The sequence below is a fragment of the Rhinatrema bivittatum genome, chromosome 8 (assembly GCF_901001135.1).
Source record: "Rhinatrema bivittatum chromosome 8, aRhiBiv1.1, whole genome shotgun sequence".
Classification (NCBI taxonomy): Eukaryota; Metazoa; Chordata; class Amphibia; order Gymnophiona; family Rhinatrematidae; genus Rhinatrema; species Rhinatrema bivittatum.
Window position 1 is genome coordinate 47872025 of NC_042622.1, and position 23598 is coordinate 47895622.

At 46.7% G+C, this 23598-nt stretch overlaps 1 protein-coding gene across 2 annotated transcripts in view; it reads right to left on the reverse strand.

Annotated features, from left to right (window-relative positions):
• The window catches only part of RPN2 (ribophorin II), a 124347-nt gene that overhangs the window by 76069 nt on the left and 24680 nt on the right, over nucleotides 1–23598 (reverse strand). For both annotated transcript variants that reach the window (XM_029613863.1, XM_029613862.1), the window contains exons 5-8: nucleotides 22641–22716; nucleotides 20816–20950; nucleotides 4914–5090; nucleotides 3800–3918 (exon numbers count right to left, since the gene is read on the reverse strand). In XM_029613863.1, the coding sequence (XP_029469723.1) occupies nucleotides 3800–3918; nucleotides 4914–5090; nucleotides 20816–20950; nucleotides 22641–22716 (507 nt within the window). The remainder of the gene's footprint in view (nucleotides 1–3799; nucleotides 3919–4913; nucleotides 5091–20815; nucleotides 20951–22640; nucleotides 22717–23598) is intronic.

Genomic DNA, 23598 nt, shown 5'->3' on the forward strand with positions numbered 1-23598 from the left:
TAGTAACCTCTGATGATACTCGCAGATCCCTATGTGAAGATAAGCCTCCGTCAGATCCAAGGAGGCCAAAAGTTTGCCTGAGTGGACGGCCGCAATGACTAACCGCAGAGTTTCCACGCGAAAGCGAGGCACCTGACGCACTCTGTTCCCTCTCTTCAGGTCCAATATAGGGCGGAAAGAGCCTTCCTTCTTGGGAACCACGAAATATATGGAGTACCTGCCGGTCCTTTGCTCGGCCAGAGGAACTGGAACAATGGCTCCCAGGGCTTTCAGAGACAGGGTTTGATTCACCACTTTTTGTTTTGCCCGGGACCCGCAGGGAGACACCAAAAACAGGTCTCACAGCGGGCAACCAAAATCTAAAACGTAGCCGTTTTCGATGATGCTTAGAACCCACTGGTCCGAAGTAATCTTGATCCATTCCTCGAAGAACAGAGAAAGGACGACCTCCTATCACTGGAACGGAGGAGTGGGTTGGCGCACCTTCATTGAGAAGACTTGTTGCTGCAAGATCCTTGAGAGACCCCGTCGCGGGGAGGTCTTCAGCCGCGAAAGGACTGAGCCCAAGACTGAGACCTCGCCGACGATTGTTGCGGAGCGAAGGAAGGGGCTCTGCTCTGACGAAAATGGTGCTGCCCCCGAAAATGGGGAAGAGATGAACCAAAGGTCCTAGAAGGCCTAGGCTTGTCCTCAGGAAGCTTGTACACCTTATTGTCCCCTAGGGACTTGAGATGTTCCAGATCGTCACCAAGTAAGAATTTTCCTTTAAACGGAAGAGCTCCCAACTGAGACTGTGAAGAAATGTCTGCGGACCAATTGTGGAGCCATAGAAGCCTCGACCGAAACCACGGAGGCCATCGTGTGCGAGGAAGTATGAAGGAGATCATACAAAGCATCCGTGGTATATGCTACTGCCGCCTCCACACGCTCTGCCTGCTCCGCCTCTGCCGGGGGGAGCTCCTGCGCAGTGAGCAACTGTTGCACCCATCTCAGGGTTGCCCACTGCATGAGACTACTGCAGACTACCGCTTGGATGCCAAGCACCGATACCTCAAAAATCCACTTCAGAAGGACTTCAAGTTTCCGATCCTGGAGATCCTTCAGCGCAGCTGCTCCTGTCACTGGCATTGTTGTCTGCTTGGTGATGGCGGAAACGGCTGCATCCACCTTAGGAACTGTGAGAAGATCCGACTACTCCGGTAGCGGATAGAGCTTCTCCATAGCTCATCCTACTCACAGACTGGCCTCTGGATTGTCCCACTCCCGCGTCATGAGCTGCAACAGCATCGGGTGGAATGGAAAAAAGTCTTAGGAGAGCCCAAAGCCCTGACAGGACCGGATCCACCGTGTTAGGCTCTGAAACCTGCTGCGGAGCCTGAATCCCCAGCTCCGCAAGAACACGAGAAATCATAGGATCAAGCTCATCCCTTCGAAATAATCTGAGCAGCCGCGGATCATCTCCCTCCACCAGGATGGATTTATCAGCTTCCTCGTCCGTGTCCCCGCTGGGAGGATCCTGCGAGGAGAGATCTGGCTGTTCAGATAGCGGAGTCCCCGACTCGTCCGAACTCTGTTGGAGTCCTGGCCTTCAGTGGGTCTGGGCACCTTCGCTGGTGAAGGCTCCGGCAACTGAAAATGCGATGAAAAACTGCAATGAAAAAAGATGCTGTCTCTTTAAGGTGGATACTAGAGCAGGTCTCAGTAAATCAAATTATTCTGCATCTAGCCTCACAAATTACCAGATGTGTGTTGTAATAACCAAGCATAGCACCCTCAGTCTGGTCTTAATGCGAGACACTGAAGATTGTCACCATAACAAGAGAGGAGACACTACCAGCTTCAGTCAATTAGACAGCTATAACAATAAAATATCAATAAGACAATCAATATAGACAGCCAGGTTGGTTCCAGTAGACCATGATGCCTTTCTCTGCTCTTCACATTGGACCAGTTGTAATATAAGCTTGAGATTCTGACAGTAGCATACTGAGGAGCACAAAGTACTCATGTTCCTCACCCACTCTACAAAAATACTGATTATATTCTCTCTCACTTTTTCTGACTGACTTGTCATGCACAAAGTCAATTCTGTTTTAAATCCAGAGAAAAGCTGGATTGTGTCTGGAAGAAACTGATGCAGCAAATTGTTACGCAATGGTGATGCAGAAATACCCACTCCAGCTCTGAAATCCATGCAACCTTAATGCACAGTCAAAGTAAGTATAGTGAGTCTGCATCCATGAGCTAGACAGTATATATGCAAACCCCCAGAAATGTGCCATAAACCCTAAAATGGAGTAATCTATTCAAGAGAAAATCCAGAAAGATTAAAGGTCTAGATTAAGCCTCCAAAATCATCAATTATGCTCAGCCTGAAACACATCATTGGTTCTCATCCTACTTATGAAACAGGAACTACCAAGTAAAAATTAACAATACTTTTTCTGACAAAATCCACCTAAAAACCGGAGTTCTTCAGGGGTCTACCCTTTTAAACATCTACTTACTTCCGATTTGCCATTTACTGGCAGGAATTGGTTTAATATACTACCTCTACGCAGATGACATTCAGATACTAATTCCAATTCAAAACACACAAGAAAACAGCTATGTATCTTTCCATTATTAAACAGCTACTACCTCACATGAAACTCATAATAAATATTGAAAAGACAGAAATAATACTTCTTGAAAGAAAAACTAGCCCAACACCTCCTCCACACCTCAAGCTCGAGAATCAAAAGTCAGCACATGCATGAAATTTAGGCGTCATCATTGATAATGATCTTTTAAAAACCACATTTCAACTAGAATAAGAGAAGGATATCACAAATTATTAACACTGAGACACTTAAAACCATTTTTAACTCCAGAAGATTTTAGAACAGTTTTGCAATTGCTTATTTTCTTTAACCTGGATTATTGCAATTCCCTTCTATTTGGACTACCACTTTCTACCATTCGTCCCCTCCGAATCTTACAAAACACAGCCACTCGAATTTTAACAGGCACAAAAAAATACAAACACATTACTCCAATCCTAATATCCTTACATTGGCTCCCAATAAAATCCCGAATTGATTACAAAATACTGATCATTTTGCATAAATTAATATACGAGGATCAAACGGACTGGTTAAATGCAGCAATTAGATTTCATGTACCACAACGTAATTTACGCTCAGCCAACAAAGGCCTCTTAACAATCCCCTCTGTCCACTCAGCTCAACTCATCTCAGTTCAAGAACACGCAATTTCACTCCCCAGCCCAAAACTTTAGAACACACTCCCTACCGAATTAAGACTGCAATCAAACCTGAAAACATTTAAGAAAGAACTAAAACCCTGGCTGTTCACTAAAGCTTATCAAGATTCATAACAATGCTCTTACAACCCTATCTCTCCACTCCTACACTTTTATACTACTAGACCTTTTTAAATTTTTATTTCTCTTAGCACTTATTACTTTTAATATTTATCTTATTAGATAATTTTATGTTAATCTTATTGATATTTTATTGTTAACTTTTACATGATTTTTATTTCTAACTATTTGCTACCCTTATTTATTAAGTGTTATTTTCAACAATTGAAATTGTAAAACCGTCATGATGGTGAAACCAAATGACGGTATATAAAACTCGACAAACAAATAAAATCCTCTCATGTATAATCATTTTTGTCATGGTCTGACACTTGCTGTTAGTAACTTGGAATGCAGACAGCCATGACAAGCAGTTCCATACAAGATAAAATATACCTGAAATTCAGTTGACTGTTTGTGACATTTGCATCTTACCCTGATGGGTTGAATGTTGTCTGTTGAAGGACAGCGACTTTGGTGGAAGCAGACTTGGCATGTTCCAACTTGACGACAGACAGAGTCAGTGGCTCAGACATAACATTTGTCACAAGCAACTGAAATTAGAAAAAACACAAAACTAAACACTAGAGAAAAATACTAAATTGAAAAGATCTTATTTACAGCTTTATCCCACCTCCCCACTTCTAGTTCCTATAGTACCTTCTTGTCCTCAGTTTATTCTTTTTTTCTTCTCATAGGCCGACACATACCCTTAAGTATTCATCATGTTGCATGGCATTAGGATTTACAATTAATGATATCATCATTTTTAGATTGTTCAGTTTCCAGACCATATAATGCACAAAAAATACAGAAATATACTAAGTGTGTTTCCCTCTCATTTAGCATCTGATCGTAGCCACCCTTTCCCATGCTACCCAGTTAAGCGTGATTTCTCTCACTCGAGCCATGGGTCTCAATATCCCGGTGAACAGTATTGATCCATGTCTCTTGTGTCTTTCTTTGGTCCTTTTCCCCTGCATTTCCAGTACCTTCCTTGTACTTTCATCTCTTCCTTTTTGCATGTCCAAATCACACCATTCTTTCCCTCATCTTCTCTGACTTCCGCCACCTTTGGACTTTTCCTGGGTGCCAGTAATTTGTGACTTATCAGCATGCTTACAACCCCTTCCACAAATAAACTGCTACAGTCCCTTCCCACCCCCACCCACCTTCACCTTCAAGATCACAAGCAAGCAACCAGAGGCACTGTGAGCAATTATCAAGTGAGACAACTGTAAAATCAACTGTGGTCAAGTCTGTATCAATTTGATTCAATTTTAAATTGGAAGCTGCCTTATCATAAAAAAATTAAACTGGTACACATAAAAGTTAAATACAAAAAGTAATGCAGATCACCAGCAATTATTTTTAAAGCTTTTCTGGGATACCTGGTCAGGGGTTCAAAACAGAATTCTGATCCTACCGCCTCCTCTCAAGATCCAAAACTTAAGAAAATTGACATAGAAGAAGAAATGGGTGTAAAAGGTCTAAGCTACTGAAAGCCCTAAGTGGTAAAATGTGAACACAGTCAGCTCCAGAAACTCACCCTGAGAACTGGTTGCTTGTGAGAGACGGCGGCCGCTCCATCAGGGACAACAATGAGTGGCAGATGGTAGCGGTTCTGAGACAGAGCTGCTGCTGCAGCTGCCACACTGTAGGCTTCCGACAGCTTATCAAAATTTTTCTTGCTGAAAATGGCATTTACCAGCTGAATTATCTGATCCTGGAAAAAAATAAAATAAAGAATCTTAGAATTTGTGAAGAACATAAGAAGGAGGAAACTGACAAAGAACAGTACTGCAAGAAAAAAAAAAAAAGCTTTAGAAATGGGGACAAAGACCGACCGGAGTTACCTGCCAATCAATTACTGGTTCATTCTAAACTCTCCTATTTAGCTCCTGACAAGATGTTCTTCCATGCCCTCACTTTTTAATACTATTTTTATCTTTTTCCATTCTCATTTTAACTTACTACTCCTCTCCTCCTATATTACCACTGCTTTCAAAAACACTCACCTCACATGCAACAAAAAGGAAAAAACCATGCATCCTATATTATTAGCACTAAGGGACATACAGCACTTTTGCATGCTTGTGTAAAAGGATAAATTACTACTTAGCTGATAATTTCATTTTCCTTAGTGTAGACAGATGGACTCAGGACCAGTGGGTTATGCACCTCTGCCAGGAGATGGAGACGGAGCAAACCGACATCACAGTATATATATATATATATTACTGCAGCGTCATCAGCCTGACAATATTCTCTTCAAAAGCCAATTGTGGACAGACTAGCAAAAAAATTGATTAAAAACAGACAACCATTACTATACTCAACCAACAAGAAACATTGAACTCAGGCAATGAATGTATGTACCCCAATCTAAGGACTGGATGAACACTTGCCAGTAATCCCCTGGAACACGTAGCCACACAGAAGGACCATTAACAAAATCATTTGGCAGCCAAGTGTGGGAAGTTAAGTCCATCTGTCTACACCAAGGAAATCGAAATTCAGGTCATTTCTCCTTTCCTAGCATGTAGGCAGATGGACTCAGGACCAGTGGGATGTACCCAAGCTACTCCCTAATAGGGTGGAAGGATGTGCAAAGGCTGCATCCTCCCGGGCCTGCACATCCAGATGATAATACCTGGAAAAAGTGTGTAAGGAGGACCACGTCACAGGTCGGCAAATATCAACAGGAGACAACAATCCATGACACTGCCTGAGCCCTAGTGGAATGAACCCTAACCTGACTAGGCAACGGTTTGTTAGCGGCCACATACGCAGCAGCCATGATTACCTCCTTAATCCAGCAAGCTATTGTAGCACGCGAAGCCAGCTCACCCTGTTTACTCCCACCATAAAGAACAAAAACAGGTGCTCCATCTTCCGTAAAGGTTTAGAAACCTCCAAATATCTCACGACATGTTTCTTGACATCCAAGGAGGTGCTAGTCCTCCACATCCCTTTCCTCATCCAGAGATGGCAAGGAAATGGACTGATTCAAGTAAAAATCTGAAACCACTTTAGGCAAGAAGGAACAAACAGTATACAGATGTATCGCCCCAGGAGTCACTTGGAAGAATGGCTCCCAGCAGGACAAGGCTTGCAGCTAGGAAATTCAACGCACAGAACATATCACCACCAGAAACATCAATAATCGCAAGGAAAGACCACACAGTGGTTGAAACGTAGGGCCCACCAAGAAATCCAATACCAGATTAAGACTCTACAAAGGAACCAGCAACTGGAAGGGATGATAAAGATGTTTCACTCCTCTCAAGAAATGGGCCACATCTGGATGAGCCGATAAGGATTTACCATTCACTTGACCCCTGTACCGTCAAGGAATTAAGGGCCAACCCTTTATTCAATCCATCTTGCAAAAATTCCAAAATGAATGGGACCTTGACTGAACAAGAAAGCACTCCTTGATCTTCACACCAAGCCTCAAACACACGTCAAATCCGCACATAGCCTAAGAAAGTGGAGAACGTTTGTGCTCGTAACAAGGTGGAAATCACCACAATAGAATGTCCATGTTCAATAAACAAGCCCACTCAAAGGGCCATACCGTAAGACAAAACAGAATCAGATCTTCATGAAGGACAAGTCCCTGCTGCAACAGATTCCTGCGCACCGGAAGATGGAGGGAAGTCTACCGGGAATCTTCGCAGATCTGCGTACCATGGTCTCCTGGGCCAATCTGGAGCCACAGCAGTACCAGCCCTCGGTGACGTCTGACCCTCCAAATCAGTCCGCCCAGCAGGGGCCATGGAGAAAATGCATTCATCAACTTGTGTTCTGGCCATGCCTGCATGAGAGCATCGATGCCCAATGACTCTGAATCTCTCCTGCGACTGAAGAACAGAGGATCCTTCGCATTGCGAGAAATCGCCAGCAGGTCTAGAAACGGAAGGCCCCAGCAATCTATTAGAAGAAATGCCTCGCCTGACAATTCCCATTCTCCTGGGTCCAGACTTTCCCTGCTGAGAAAGTACACTCTCTCATTGTCTTACCCTATGTGAGAGGCTATCATCTGAAGATGCCCTTCCACCCATACCATAAGATGGTCTACCTCCTACGACACTTGCTGGCTCTTGGTTCCTCCATGCCAATTGATGTAAGCTACCATCGTTGCATTGCCCGACATTACGTGGACCACACGCCCCCGCAACCTGCTGCTGAACTGTAAACACACCAGTCAGACCACCCGGGCTTCCAGCCGACTGATATTTCAAAGAGACTCTTTCATATTCCAGCACCCTTGCGTCGTTAGTTCCTGACAGTGAGCTCCCCAACTCTGGAGACTCACATCTGTCAAGAGTACCAACCAGCTCGGTGAAGTCAAGGAAACTCCCTTTCTTAGATGATCTGCTTGCAACCACCAATGGAAGAGAGAGCAGACTTCCATCAGCAAGTGGAGTCAAATTGAATATTCCTGAGACAGTAGGAAGCGCTGAAGAGGATGCATATGCATCCTTTCCCACGACACCAAGTCCAGGGTCACCACCATCAGAGTACCTGTAGAGAGGTCCACACTATCGGGCGTATGGTGTTCACCAAGAGACGCACCTGTGACATCAACTTCTGAATATGGGCTTCCGGCAGGAAAACTTTGTTGTTTTGTGTCGAACCAAACACCCATATATTCCAACGACTGAGATGGATGAAGATTGCTCTTGATGAGGTCCACCACCCAACCAAGCTCCTGCAACAAGGCAATCACTTTGCAGGTCACCAGGCAGCTCTCTTCGAGAGCAAGACGCGTTATTGTATTCAATAAATTTTCTTTCCAAGGCATCGGTCACATCTGTGGCTACTCTAGACCGACTTCTGTTTTGTTTTTTGAGCTCTCTTCCAGAGACTTGGCCAGAATCAGCCAGTCGTCCAAATACGGATGTACTAAGATCCCATCCTTCCTCAACACTGCTGCCACCACCACCATAACCTCGGAAAAGCGCCTGGGAGCAGTGGCCAGACGAAAAGGCAGTGCCTGAAACAGATAATGACACCCAAACACCGCGAAATACAGAAAACATTGATATTCCACTTAGATGTGGATATGGAGGCATGCCTCGGACAGATCCATTATCATTGAGCGCAAAGTTGACTCCTTTCAGATTCAGGATGGGATGAAAGAAGCCCTCCTTCTTGGGCATAACAAAATAAATGGAATATCGCCCCATATCTTCTTGAGACGTGGGTACTAGAACAACAGCCCTCAGACTGAGAAGCCTTGATAATGTACTCTCCATTGCCTGTCTGTTTTGCAGGGAGTAGCAGGGAGATACCATGAACACGTCCCAAGGAACACTGTGAAATTCCAATGCATATCCTTCTCGTATCACCTCCAGGACCCACTGATCCAATGTGATCTCGACCTACCTTTGATAAAAGAGAAAGAAGCACCCCTATCTCCTGTTTCCTTCATTGGGAGGCTTGGGAGAATCCACTACCCGAGCCCGTGCCTCACTTGGGCTGTCTGGTACAAAAGAACTGAGACCTGCCAAAAGTCCAAGTCGTCTGAAAGTTTGCCCCTCTGTAAGGGCAAAACAGCTTGGAACCTGAGACAACCCTTCATACCAAAGAGGCATGGCAACTGCTTATCATCTTCCGGCAACCGAGGAACCAGAGATTCGCCCCACTTACTGGCTAGCTTCTCCCACTCGCTCCCAAACAAGAGCAAGCCTTTAAAAGACAATTTTGTAACATTAGCTTTGGAGCTTGCATCTGCCAAACAATTTCTCAGCCACAACTGACGTCTATTACCAAAGCTACTCCTGTGGCCGAAGCATGGACTAAATCGCAGCCTGCATCTGCTAAAAAGGCAGCGGCCCTGGAATTCACCCCAGAGTCAGCAACCTCCTGAGAGAAGCAAACAAGAACAAACCATCAGGGAACAACAGGAAGCTATCTACAATGTCATTGCCACAGCTGCAAATGCTTAAGAATGGCCTCAATCCTTCTATCATGTACATCCTTCAAGGCTGCCTCTCTCTCCACAAGGATAGTCATCCATTTGGATACGGCACAGACTAGCTCATCCACTTTTGGGAAATGCAGATGCTCTCTCGCTACTGGATCCAGGGGGGTATAGGCCTTCTAAGGTCCAACCCCCTTTAAAATTTGCCTCCGGGGCATCCCACTCAAGATAAATCAATTCTTGAATGGCCTCCATAACAGGGAAAAACAAGAGGCTTTATACAGACACACCAAAATGGGATTTTTCTTTGGCTCAGACATGGTGATTCCCCAGGAACTCCCAGCATTTTCAATGTCTGGGAAATTAAGGCTGGCAGTTCATCCCTATGAAAGAACCGCAACATATTCCTAAACTTCCAGTCCCGGAGGCATTTCCCCATCTTCCAAGGAGTCAGGATCTGACTCATCAGTGCCATCCGGATTCCTGTCTGAAACACCTGCCACTTTAGGTGTACTTTGGCGCTTAAACATAGAACCGCCTGAGGATCTGACCTGACAGGGTTAGATGGAGCTGAGGACTGTGCCTGAATAAATCCTTGAAATCCTTGTAATTCTTGAAAAAATTCTACCCAAGAAAAGGCATAAGTATTCATGCTTAACTCAGGAGGTGGTGGTGCGGCGCCGACTGAGCTGCTGTCCCCTGCTGAGAAACCAGTAGTTCCAAACTCAGGTGTCCCTCCTTAAATATCCTTAACCAGGCCATCATCAGGCTGGGAGACCCAGGCTTAGTAAAAACAGATGAAGATAATTCTCCCTGAGCTTCTAAGCAGTGCAGGCACAAGTTAGAGGGCACTCCAGGCTGAGATGTCTGAATATGACAAGCAGCACAGAGGGAAAGGTGCTTAGGTTTCTTAGCCACTGGTGCCATTACGCCATCAGTACACTTAACAGATGACTGAAAATGTGCGTCTAGTCAAGCTCCCACTGAAAACAACAGGTAAAAGAATACACGTGCACAAAAACTGGTCGTACAATTAGAATGCACAGCCGGATGGATTTGCGCACACTGGCGATCCTGTAGAGGGCAGCTGAACACACAGAAAAGGGCGTGAAAACGCCGCCGCAGCCTACCACACTGCACAAACAAAGCCTAACAGCGGGGCCTAGCCAACCCAAACTGCTCAACCTACCAGGCTGCTCAGTTCCCCTAACCCCCACGGGAGTGGGAACAAATGTTGGGACGCTGCATCGAGCACGGAGACCGGAGGAAGTCCTACACTAACCCCTCCACTCTGTCTCTGACTGTTTTTATTTTTTTAAGCTTACCTGAGCTCAGCCTTCCCGGCCGAGTACAGAGACAATATCTGCCTGTGGGGTAGAGGGCATATACCATCACCGCCACACTCTGTTTCCTGCACCCGCTACCTTTCAGCTGCTTAAACAGCTAAGTTCACGCCTGCCTTAACCAGCTACCGGACCAAAGCATTCATCTGAGGGACCATGGAAATCACCTCAGGAATTCTCAACTGAGAGAGGGCCCATTTGGTATCACTGCAGGGAAAGCAGGGCAAATCTACGATTAGTTCTCCTCTAAATTTGCAGCAATCCCAAAGTAGGGAAATGCACATCCACCATCTGTTGGAGATGGAGAATACTGGCAGACCTATGTCACTGCAGGGGTCAAATCACTCCCATACTACAAGATCTCCATTGGCTCCCCATTACCTTCCGTTCCCAATACAAAACACTTACCATCCTCCATAACACATTATACAAAAACAACTCCCCCTGGCTTGAAGATATGCCACAGTTCCGTCAAACTAATCGCCCCACTAGAAACTCCCTCGCTGGCACCCTCCAAACCCCCTCACTCAAAATTGGGCACCTTACTACTACCAGGGACAGAGCCTTCTCCATTGCGGGTTCCACCCTCTGGAACTCCCTCCCTGCTAAACTCCGCTTAGAACCGTCCCTTAGCCATTTCAAAAAAGGAATCAAGACATGGCTCTTTAAACAGGCATACCCCCAACTCCTCCCAATCCTAGTCATTGTCCTTCTTTGAACCATTTCAGCTCCCGCTCAGCCTACACACCTTCTCCTTGACCTCCCCCATACCATCCCAGTACCCCCCCCCTGCTCCCTCCCCCACACCCTTCACCAACGCCCCGCAGCCTCCCCTCCACCCTTCCCTTTCACCCCTTAGCAACCTTTCCTTGAAAGTACCATTGCCTTAACGTACCCTTGTTCCCTCCACCCCCTCCTCTCCTTTCCCCTCCTCACTCCCTCCCTCCCTACTCCCCCTGCATTTAATTGTACATAAGTGCACTTGCCTCCTTTATACTGTAAATAAGTTCATATGCTAAGTTCATAAGTGCACACGCCTCCTTAACATATTTATGCATATCTAAACTTAAACATGGATAATCAAATTCCATTTCGTTCAACAAAGTTGTATCTCTGCTCGTTGACTCTCTCCCCTTGTACTTTCGTATTTTATCCAGTATCGTATATTATCCAATTATTTTCCAGTTAGCCCTCTATCCTCGTTCATTGTAATTTCCTTTCTCAGTTACTTGTGAACCGACATGATGTGTCCTACGAATGCAGGTATATAAAAAGTGTTAAATAAATAAATAAATATACTGTGACATCATTTTGCTCAGTCTCCATCTGCTGGCAGAGATGCATAACCCACTGGTTCTGAGTCCATCTGTCTACATGCTAGGAAATATACACAACTAAGGAAAATTAGTTCTTACTTGTTAATTTTCGTTCCTGTAGTACCATGGATCAGTCCAGACCATGGGTTGAGCCTCCTTTCCAGCAGGTGGAGACAGACCAAAACTGAAAGGGTATCCGATATGGAGGACAGAGCCTACCCTGTAGCCCTTCAGTATAACCATGGTCAAAGCAGAGAAGATAAACACCATGGAACAAGCAAGTAACAGAAGAACTCGAGCAAATAACAGGAGAACTCTGAAAATACTGAACAAGAGAAAAACAGTGGCTGAATGAATGAACTCCGTGCATGGACACTCTTGCATGAATGCCCACAATCATCACATGGATGCTTCCGGTGCCTCCAAGAAGGGACACATAGTATACGGATCTTCGAGCGGACAGGAAGATAGAAAGGGAAGGGCTTATGGACCGATCCTGGTACTACAGGAACGAAAATTAACAGGTAAAAACTAATTTTCCTTTCCCTGTACTTACCCGGATCAGTCCAGACCATGGGATGTACCAAAGCTTCCCTAGACAGGGTGGGACCTTGACAGGCCCGCTCGAAGTACCTGCCGCCCAAAAGAACCAAAAACTGGCGCCTGAAAATCAAGGCGGTAATGTCGAGCAAAAGTATGCAGGGTCTTACAGTTAGCTGCCCTGCATATCTCCTGCAGGGAGACAGACTGACTTTCCGCCCAGGAAGCCGCCTGTGAACGCAAGGAATGGGCCCTTGAGGCCCTCCGGGACTGGGTGCCCCTGACATATGTAAGCCGAAGATATCGCTTCCTTTAGCCAGCGAGATATCGTAGTCTTAGAGGCCTGTTTGCCCCGGTTGGGGCCACTCCATAACACAAAGAGACGATCAGACACTCGAAAGTCATTAGTTACCTCCAGATAATGCATGAGAATGCGTTTCACATCCAGACGGCGTAGGTCATCCCTGCCAGGGCTTGCAATGTCCGCAGAAGAGAACACGGGGAGCTCGACCGACTGATTGACATGAAAAGAAGACACGAACTTCGGTAAGAATGACGGGACCATCTTGAGAGAGACCCCGGAATCTGAAAAATGTAAGAAAGGCTCGCGGCAAGACAACGCTTGGATCTCAGATCCTGTCTGGCGGAGCAAATGGAAACCAGGAATACCATCTTGAGTGTCAAATCCTTGAGAGTGGAACGGCGAAGGGGCTCAAAGGGAGCCTGACAGAGCACCCGAAGGACCAAGTTCAAACTCCACGAGGGACAAGTAGGACGCAGCGGAGGCTTCAAATGTTTGACCCCTTTGAGAAAACGGATTATATCCGGTTGGGACGCAACCGCGTGACCAACGAGGCTTCCCAAGAGAGAACTGAGGGCAGACACCTGAACACGGAGTGAGCCAAAGGAGAGACCCTTAGAAAGACCTCGCTGGAGGAACAAGAGGACGAGCGAGACTGGGGCCGAACGTGCCTAACGCCCGCTTCCACGCAGGCCAGCTCGAAAACCTTCCAGACCCAGACATAGGCAAGGGAAGTAGAAGTTTTGCGGGCCCGCAAAATAGTGGAGATGACGTCCTCAGCATATCCCCTCCGCCTTAGCCTGCGCCGATCAAAAGCCAAGCCGCAAGACAGAAGCGATCTGCCTGATCGAAAAATACAGGACCTTGAGTGAGAAGGTGTTGAAGATGGCCCATGCGAAGAGGACCTTCCGACGCCAGGTTGACTAGAGCCACAAATCACGATCTGTGAGGCCACTCGGGAGCTACGAGAATGACCGGGCCACTGTGAAGCTCTATCCGTCTGAGCACTTTCTCTATGAAGGGCTACGGAAGGAACACGTACAGCAGAACGTCGCTCGGCCACAGAAGGGCTAGGGAATCCACCCCTTCTGCGCAGTGTTCCCGCCAGCGGCTAAAGAACCGGGGAGCCTTGGCATTCAGCGTTGCCATCAAGTCCAGGTGCGGGGAACCCCACCTGTCCATGATGAAAGACATGGCGTCAGACAGCTCCCACTGACTCCTCAAGAAGTCAGCTTGCACGTTCTCGTTGCCCGCTATGTGGGAGGCTGCGATGCAGTCCAGGTGCCGCTCCGCCCACGCAAGAAGGTGACTTGCTTCGAGGGCCACCAGTCGATTCCTGGTGCCTCCTTGGTGACTGATGTACGCCACAGTGGTAGAATTATCTGAGAGCACCCGGATCGCCCATCGCCGAAGTAAAGGGGAGAAATTCCTTGAGTGCTAGAAGAACCGCCCCGGTCTCCAGGCGGTTGATGTGCGAGACTGGGCTGGGGACCAGTGCCCCTGCGTGGTCTGAGACTGGCAAACCACGCCCCACCGGACAGGCTAGCATCCATCGTGACTACCATCCACTGCGGGGTCTGAAGGGACAATCCACGGAGAAGGCGCTCGAGAGAAAGCCACCATTGTAATTCGCTGATGGTAGAGTCGGAAAGCGGGAGCTGCATCTGAAACTGCTCCGATACTGGCTGCCAACGAGCCAGCAAGGCTCTCTGTAACAGTCACATATGTGCAAACGCCCAGAGGACCAGGTAGATTGTGGAAGCCATGGCCCCCAAGACCTGCAGATAATCCCACGCTGTGGGGAGAGGCATGGAGAAGAAGCCCTGGAGCTGATCCCTCAACTTGAAAGCTCTCGAGTCCGGTAGAAAGACCTTGCCGAAGCGGGTATCAAAGCGAGCCTCCAGGAACGCCAAGACCCGAGACGGATGGAGATTGCTCTTGGAGAAGTTGACTATCCAACCTAGGGACGAGAGGAGAGCGAGTACGCGGTCCACCGCCTGGCGGCATAGGGTCTCCGACTTGGCCTGGATTAACCAATCGTCCAAGTACGGATGGACCAGGACACCATACCTCCGAAGGGCTGCCGCCACCACCACCATCACCTTGGTAAACGTGCGTGGCACGTGGCGAGACCGAAGGGCAGGGCCCTGAAGTGGAAGTGCTGACCCAAGATGTGAAACCGGAGGAACCTCTGATGTTCGGGACGGATCGGAATATGCAGGTAGGCCTCCGTCAGATCGAGTGAGGCCAAGAATTATCCGGGATGTACCGCCGCTATCACCGCCCGAAGGGTTTCCATCTGGAAATGGGGCACTTTGAGGGCCCGGTTGACCCTCTTGAGATCCAGGATGGGACGAAAGGAGTCGTCCTTCTTTGGGACCATGAAGTAGATTGAGTATTGGCCGGTGCCGCGCTCCACCACCAGAACCGGGCAGATGGCCCCCAACCTCTGGAGTCTGAGAAGAGTCTGGATGACTGCGGGCCGCCTCCGGTGGCCACACGGAGAAACCATGTACAAGTCCGGGATATCGCGAGCAAACTCTAAAGTGAAGCCTTTGGCAATGGTTTCGAGGACCCACTGGTCCGATGTGATCTTGGCCCATTCCTCCACGAACAGGGACAAATGACTACCTAAGTTGGGAACGGAGGGATGGGCCGGCGGATTCTCATTGGGAGGCGGGCTTGGGCGCAGGACGATGGGAAGCGGCATCTCGAAAAGGCCAGTGGCCTCGAAAGGACTGGGGCCAAGACTGGGCCCCGAGAAGAATTTCCCCTAGGGAAGGCACCCCTTGGCTCTTGAGTTATAGTGGTGTTGGCCCCGGAATTGGGTACGAGTAGAAAAGAAGGATCTAGCCTGTTTCGGGCGGTCCTCAGGCAACTTATGTACCTTGTTCTCCCCCAAGGATTTAATAAGCTGGTCCAGATCTTTGCCGAAAAGCAACTTACCCTTAAAGAGGAGAGTTCCCAGCTGTGCCTTAGAAGACAAATCAGCCGCCCAGTGTCGGAGCCAGAGGAGCCGTCTGGCCGACACCGCCGAAGCCATCGCCTTCGCCTGCACTCGGAACAAGTCGTATAGAGCATCCGCCCCATACGCTATGGTGCCTTCCAACCTGTCAGCCTGCTCTGCCTCTGCAGACGGGAGGTCTTGGGTGCTGAGTAATTGTTGGACCCACCTAAGGCTTGCCCGCTGCATGAGACTGCTGCAGATGGATGCCCGAACACCCAAGGCCAGGATCTCAAAAATGCATTTGAGATGGAATTCCAGCTTACGATCTTGGACATCCTGCAAGGCCGTAGCCCCCACGACCGGTATGGTTGTATGCTTAGTGACCACCGTCACACAGAGGAGTCCACCTTAGGCATTCTCAATAATTCTAAACACTCCTCAGGGAGGGGATAAAGTTTTTCCATGGCCCTCCCAACCCGAAGGCCCGAGTTGGGGGCTTGCCATTCCCTGAGAAGCATTAATTTGTGCATGGGATGGAAGGGAAAAGAGCACGGCAGGGCCCTGAGCCCCGCCAGGACAGGGTCCGAGGAAGCTGGCATCGCTGCCGCAAACTCGTCCACTGAGGAACAGTCAATCCCCAATTCCTGGGAGATGAAGGGGAGAAGAGGCTCTAGTTCTTCCCTGCGGAAGAGACAGAGAACCCGGGGGGGGGGGTCATCCCCCTCCAGGGGGGGAGGGAGCGTCAGCCATGTCTGGGTCCTGTCTGGATCCTGGCAGGCAGGGGGGGGGGGGAGGCCGTAGGAGCCGGTGGGGAAGCCGGAGGGGGAGGAGCCCCCTGAACCACCCGGACCCGGGTCACCCCCTGCCCGTCAGGAGCCGCAGGGGAGCGAGGGACAGAGAGCCGAGGGACCTTAGCCAGAGGGGGGGGGGGGGGGCTGCGTCCTCCTGCAAACTTGCCAAGTAGGGATTTGTGCAGCAAAAGCACAACATCAGTCGAAAAACGGGGCACTGAAAAAAAAATTGGGTCAGGGGCTTCAGGGAGCTCCGATAAAGAAACTGGAGAAAAATCCAAAATGACCGCCGTTCCTGCGGTTTGATGACCCGAGAACGGCGGGGGAAACGTTTTGGCGGCTTGGTCCGGGTCCCGGAAGGCATCGAGGTCTCAGAGGAACTTTACCCCCCCCCGGTAGGCAGCTAGAACAGAGCCCCTCCTGAGAGAGCCTGACCGAGGAATCCCTGCAGGCTAAACACCTCTGAGATCATGGCATGGCTGCTGGATGGGGGAGAGGCAGCACTAAAGTAAGCTGAGCTGCCGGTGCTGAAGGAGCAGAGGCACAGAATGAACTGTGCAAGCTCCCAATTCTCTCTCTTAAGCTGCAAAAGTAAGTAGGGAAGGAAGGAGCCTTCTGTTAATCATGTCAAGGACTGATCGTGAGTAAAATCCCCCTTTATTTATTTATTTTTTACAATAGTCCCTGTCAGCAGCTACAAAGCCAGGGATCCCAATGAAGGGAGAGCAGAACAGGAGAGAGGTAGAGAGAGAGCTGAACAGGGGGAGTGACTGGCACCACCAATTTTTACCACTGCAGCCGAGGACCACCAGGAAAAGGGAGCCTAGGCTATATAAAACAAGGGGCCAAGTCCCCCTAGGCCCCCTCAAGAGTGAGGAGACAGGGACTGTCTCCTGTGGATGATCCACAGAGTTCACACAAATCCAGGAACAAACTTTTTTTTTTTTTTTTTAAATAACTCCTCAGAAATACTTGCTTGATCCAAATACGAAAGACACACAGAAGGAAAAAACGCACAGAAGGGACAAGCAGAAGTTAACAGGGAACCACAGGGTGAGCTGTTGCACCTGCTGGAGACAGACAAATACTGAAGGGCTACAGGGTAGGCTCTGTCCTCATATAGGATACCCTTTCAGTTTTGGTCTGTCTCCACCTACTGGAAAGAAGGATCAACCCATGGTCTGGACTGATCCGGGTACGTACAGGGAACTAGCACTACCAGGAAACTTCCAGACAGCAGTCTCAGCATGGAAATGATGTGTGTTCAGACCCCAAGATCTCTGCACACAAGTTTTTTTCTCTAGGGCAAGCACTGTGCCCATTGCTTCCCTGCCATGTTTTAATTTCATTTGTGGATTGTTAGTTGACCTTTCCAAAGGATGCTCAAGCCGGCTTACAACATTATTACAATTCAACCTAAGTGGGTACCTGAGACAATGAAAGACAAAGCGATTTTCCCAAGGTCCCAACGAATCTCAGTGGCCATCTTTTACATAACTTGGAGCTATAATGTTTGCAAACTTAAAGGCTCTCCAATTTTGTCCCTCTCTTTCACACAAAAAAGCAGTAAAGCTACAAAATGAAAACTAATTTTGTCACTGGTTTCCCTTATTTGAAAAGTGGCACTTTCTGGTGACATTTTAAATTGGATCACTTTCCTTCCCCCTTGGTGTTGGGCAACTTAAATTCTCTCACAAACCCTCAGAAGTGTTAACTCCCCATATCCCACAAAAGAGCTTGAAAATAACCCCAGTAGTTCATAAAAGATGTTTTTTTGGGTTTGTTTTTTTTTTTTTAAAGCTTTACAGTAACCGACAATACCAGACAATAGATACCTCACAGTTAGTGACACTAAGATTCAGAGTCAATGCTAAACAATTTTCTCTAATTATACCAATTTTGGTTTATGTCACTTGATCTCTGACATATTCAAGATGCCAAGACTTTCTATTCATGGGCACGGTAGCATCAAAAGCGAAAAACAGCATTCAAATTGCATGGAAATCAAGTCCATTTTCTTTAAAAAAAAACAAAACAAACAAAAATAGCACTGGAAATGTCAGACTCTAGAAGCATAACATTAGAGCAACTACAGCTTCTTCTTTCCCTCCCTTTAAACTTTTCTGCAAAGCCGGCAGACACCAGAGAACTCACCATCCTAGAAGCTTTTTTGGACAACAAAGCCTTAATACTTTTCTTTAAAATCCATTGATGGCTTTCAAGATTGTGATCCATTATAAATGAAACCGGTTTTAATGCTTCAATTGTTGGATGTTTTACTTGGTGCAAGTTTGTATCGTGGCCCAGCATTTCCTTCTTTGGGTTTCCACGGTCGGCCTCTCCTAGACCTATGCCATTTGCCGGCGCCTGCTTTTTAACTTCTATCCCCGTCTAGCCCAGCCAGCAAAGAGACAGTCCTGGTTTTGGGGCCATAGACTCCGACCCTGGTTGGAGCCCGGTACTCACATGGTCACTAAGGGGGTGAGTTTCAGACTGCAAAATCTGCAGGTGCTTCTTCCCGCAGACCTTGCACCAGTTATACACATGGATACTTTCACTTTGAAAGTTAGCCCAGGAAAACTACCTGCGCACATCTAAACCTGCTAATTTGTGGGGTTAGTTTTATGAAGGAGAACTATGTGCTTACCTTTAGCAAATTAAGACGTATGATAGTAACTTTGAAACAGCTGCGCAGGCACACATGTACACGCGTATGCCGGCTCACGTCAAAGGACACGGCCATATTATAACATATGCGTGTATACGCGCAAGATTGAAAATAGGCTGTATGCGCGTACATGTGTGCACAAATGCACCTCTACATTGCAAGAGGGGGGATTTTAGTAGAAACACGTGCCGACAATTACCAGTTTCCCCAGTTCCTTCTCAGTTCGCCCAGGTAAAGGATAGGACCTTCCTAACCCTCCCTAGTTAGTTAGCCTCCCTTTTAAGCCCCTACCATTAAAACCCTGCTGACTAGTTTAGTTTTTTTGGTTTTAGGACGTATACATTTTCCATAGCAGAAGTAAAGTTACACGGTAGGGGACCCTGGCATGCTTGTACGTGTAAGAATTTACATGCTGGTTTCAGTCACAAATCTTGGAACGCCTATGACCTTGTCCAGACCATACCCACACCCCACTCCTTTAAAAAAAAAAAAAAAAAGTGTGTGCATGCAAGGACATCGGTGCCTTTTAAAATCCACGCGCACCAGCCCAACTTCTGCGCCTATGTCTTGGCTTTGTTGCTTGCCGAACTTTTAAAATTCACCTTTATGCGCAAAGTTCCAAACCACTCCCTGACCTAAACAATCCGAATCTGAGCCGCCTCAAGTTATCTAAGCTCAGTATCTCTCATAACACATCCCCTTTCCCATTACAAGGGAACAGGGAACCTAGAAGCACTAAAACGAGTTCTAGGTAGCTGCAGCTGCTGCCACCCCTTCTGCCAGTTAACTGTTTAGGTTTTGCTGGTGGGGATGAGGTGTAGAGCGGATGTAAATGCATTAGGGTGATATTTTGTACATTCCTAGACAGAAATCACTCTTTAATGACATGGCTCTATTACATCTACTGATAACAGAAACTCTCAGCTGCTGGGAGATGTGACAATGTGGCTACTTTGAAAGGGAGCAAACAATTTTTTTAAAGAGCATTTGGGTTTTTGTGCTTCTGGATCCTCTTATTTTAAGAGAAAACAACTTTACTCTTTATTATGAGACTTATATTAGATTGCATGGAGTTGGTTGAAAGAAGGAATGAAGAACAGATCCATCCATTTAAGACTAATCGGAGAAAATTCTTTTTCACTCAATGCACAATAAAGCTCTGGAATTTGTTGCCAGAGGATGTGGTTAGTGCAGTTAGTGTAGCTGGGTTCAAAAAAGGTTTGGATAAGTTCTTGGAGGAGAAGTCCATTAACGGCTATTAATCAAGTTTACTTAGGGAATAGCCACTTGTATTAATTGCATCAGTAGCATGGGATCTTCTTGGTGTTTGGGTACTTGCCAGGTTCTTGTGGCCTGGTTTGGCCTCTGTTGGAAACAGGATGCTGGGCTTGATGGACCCTTGGTCTGACCCAGCATGGCAATTTCTTATGTTCTTATCCTAAAATGTGCAAACACTGTTTGCAGTAAGCGAGGGAAGAGCAATCTTCAAATGTGATGCTAAATGAATAAGGTAAGAGGAAGGGTAAGGAAGCGACAGAGCTGTCGCTGGACTGTGACATGCATTGTGTGCGGATGGAGAGGGCAAGAGAGCTGTCCTGCTGTATCAAGAATACCTCCTTCAGTGCTGGTTCCATTCCCACATGGTCTGAGAGTCTGTAGGTGGCAGCAACAAACAGAGCTGTGGCCTCAAGACCTTCTTCAAACTGCAGGTAGACCCCACCCAAGTCATCTAAACGGGCAACAAGATCCTAGAAGCAAGAGAAAAAAAAATAAAATGCAAACCGAAAAGAAAAAGCTCTAATCGTGTGAAATCTTTCTGTTGCATAACATCCGGATCACCTGACTGGCTGAATGGTTAATTTCTCTCATGTATTGTGCTCTTCTACAAGGAACCTGCAAAGGTTCATGCACTGAACTGCGGCATGGAAGGACTTTTTATAAAATGAAAGCAAGCAGAATCATACAGCAGGTACTGTGCAAGACGTCTCAAGCTATGAAACGTATCACTTCACTATTCTCTAACTGCACACAACAGGCACAGGATTCAAAGTCAGACATCTATGGTCACCCCTGAAGCGATTCTGCCTGCCTTCCTTCCCTGATGAAATTTTCTTTTTGATAGCATATATTAGGAAAGATTATGTTTCTCAACTACATGGGAATAATGTACATGCATTTAAAAGAAGCAAATTAATTAGCTGCCTTCTGCTTCTTTGCTGAATAGATTAGAACTCTGCTCAGAGACAGGCTCGGTAGGGAATTGCTATGTATTCTAATCACATCAAGGCCCAACTTACATAGAAAAAATTTTTAATTAAAAAAGTATCCTCTCTTTCAGAGGGTCTGTAACAATAATTTTAGCACTATCTAGGGCCCATCTGGAGTCAAGTCAGTAAAGTAGAAGTGCTCCTTTTTAAGTCTATACTGAAACTGCGTGAAGTTCTGTACCCAATTCTAACACTGGACAGACAGACAAGGAGGATGAATCAGATACAGAATTGCACTGCTTTCCCTCCACGCTATATAATTGTCTTTCTAGCCCTATTCACGTTAATGCCTAGGTTTTATGCTCAGCAGCGCTGTTCTGAGTCTAAGCATTTAAGAAAACTACTGCACCAGTGAGCATGTGGATGTATGGAAACACAAAACCAATACAAGGCATTAGAGAAAAATCGGAGAATGACCTCTAAGGATAGCCTGTTGTCACAAGCATGCTTCCAAAAGTATTCAGAATGCATGTTGCAACAGAACAGAAAATTATCTGAGACAAAAAAAAAAAAATAATAATGGATTTTAAATTTCATATTCTCTACTTAAAGCATTAGCACTAGCTAAAGTCCTCAAAATAGTTTCACTATTTCTTGGCTCTCTTCCTCTATCTCTTTGAGTCCTCGTCCTAGGTCACCTTACTTTTTTCCTCTTAATGTTCTTATGTTTGTATTTCTTTTTTTTTTAAAGTAAAGGGTTGCATCTTATGACCACATTTCTTTTTTCAGTTGTTCATGTTATATTTATATAATCACTTTATCAGTGATGCTCATCTGGGATTTCTCATGAGGATCAGTCCAGTAGTACACAATTGTCCTCCCATTCTTAACGGCAGGGTGAGGACTACAGCTGCACATGCTCAGTAGGGCATGCTTGAAAGTTCTAGAATCTTTGAGATCAAAGTTCCGGGCCGTCCAGCCAATGATGCCACTCATGTGAGGACTGCCATCCTGCTTGTCCTCGGAGAAACTACAGACCAGCAAGCCTGATATTGGTGATGGGCAATGATTTTACTGACAATCAAAAATCATCCTTCTACTACTACTGTTTTAAATCAGTCACAGTTATTTTTTAACAGTACGATCGCCAATCTTGTTGAAGGGTGGATATTCACTTGTGCAAATCTGCTGGAAGGAAACTTCTATATTATAATAGGTAGCAAGTTCTGACCTCAATCTCCTCCACAATGCCACTCAGATCTGCTTGCTGGGAAAGGTAGGAAGCGGTCAACAAGGCCTCAATGGTCCTGTAACAATAAGGAAACATTTTGTCCAGCTCTGCCATGCTGAATAAAGCATCAGATTGTTCAAACAGGCAAACCTCAAAGGGCACATGTTAGAAATAAATGAAGGAGAGATAGTCTCCAAACATTGGAAGGAAGGATTAATTATTGGAGAAAACTACTTACCTGATAATTTCGTTTTCCTTAATGTAGACAGATGGACTCAGGACCAATGGGTATAGTGTACTCCTCATAGCAGTTGGAGACGGATCAGATTTCAATCTGACGTCAGCCCTAGTACATATACCCCTGCAGGAAGTGCAGCTCTTCAGTATTTTCTGTCTCCATAGCAGTTAGGGACTCTATGCACGCTCGCACGGCATTAGCGTAATTTCACCAAAGAAAACCAAAAGAATAAGAAGAAATCTTACCTCTACAGACGAGCCCCGCTCTCCTGCGGTGACACCCATTGGGTCCCTCCCCCAGTTGAGAATTCCTGAGGTGATTTCCGTGATCCCTTGGAGGTAAGCCTCGGTCCGGCGGCCGACCCTCGGCAGGGACCTGGCCCTCGACATCGGGTGAGGCTGAGAGGCAGCGGGTGCAACCTCGCTGCACTTCCTGCAGGGGTATATGTACAAGGGGCTGACGTCAGATTGAAATCTGATCTGTCTCCAACTGCTATCAGGAGTACACTATACCCATTGGTCCTGAGTCCAGAGGAGGTTTAGGCTGATATATAAAAACCAAGGACTGCATTTGGTGGATGTACATCTTTCATGAATCCATCAAGCCTGTTCACTTACATTGTAAAACAGAACATTACCAACTGAATGCTGCCTGAGAGGCACAAATGGCATCATGCTTTGTAAGTGGTTAAGAAAAAAAGGTAACCAAGTAGATTCCATT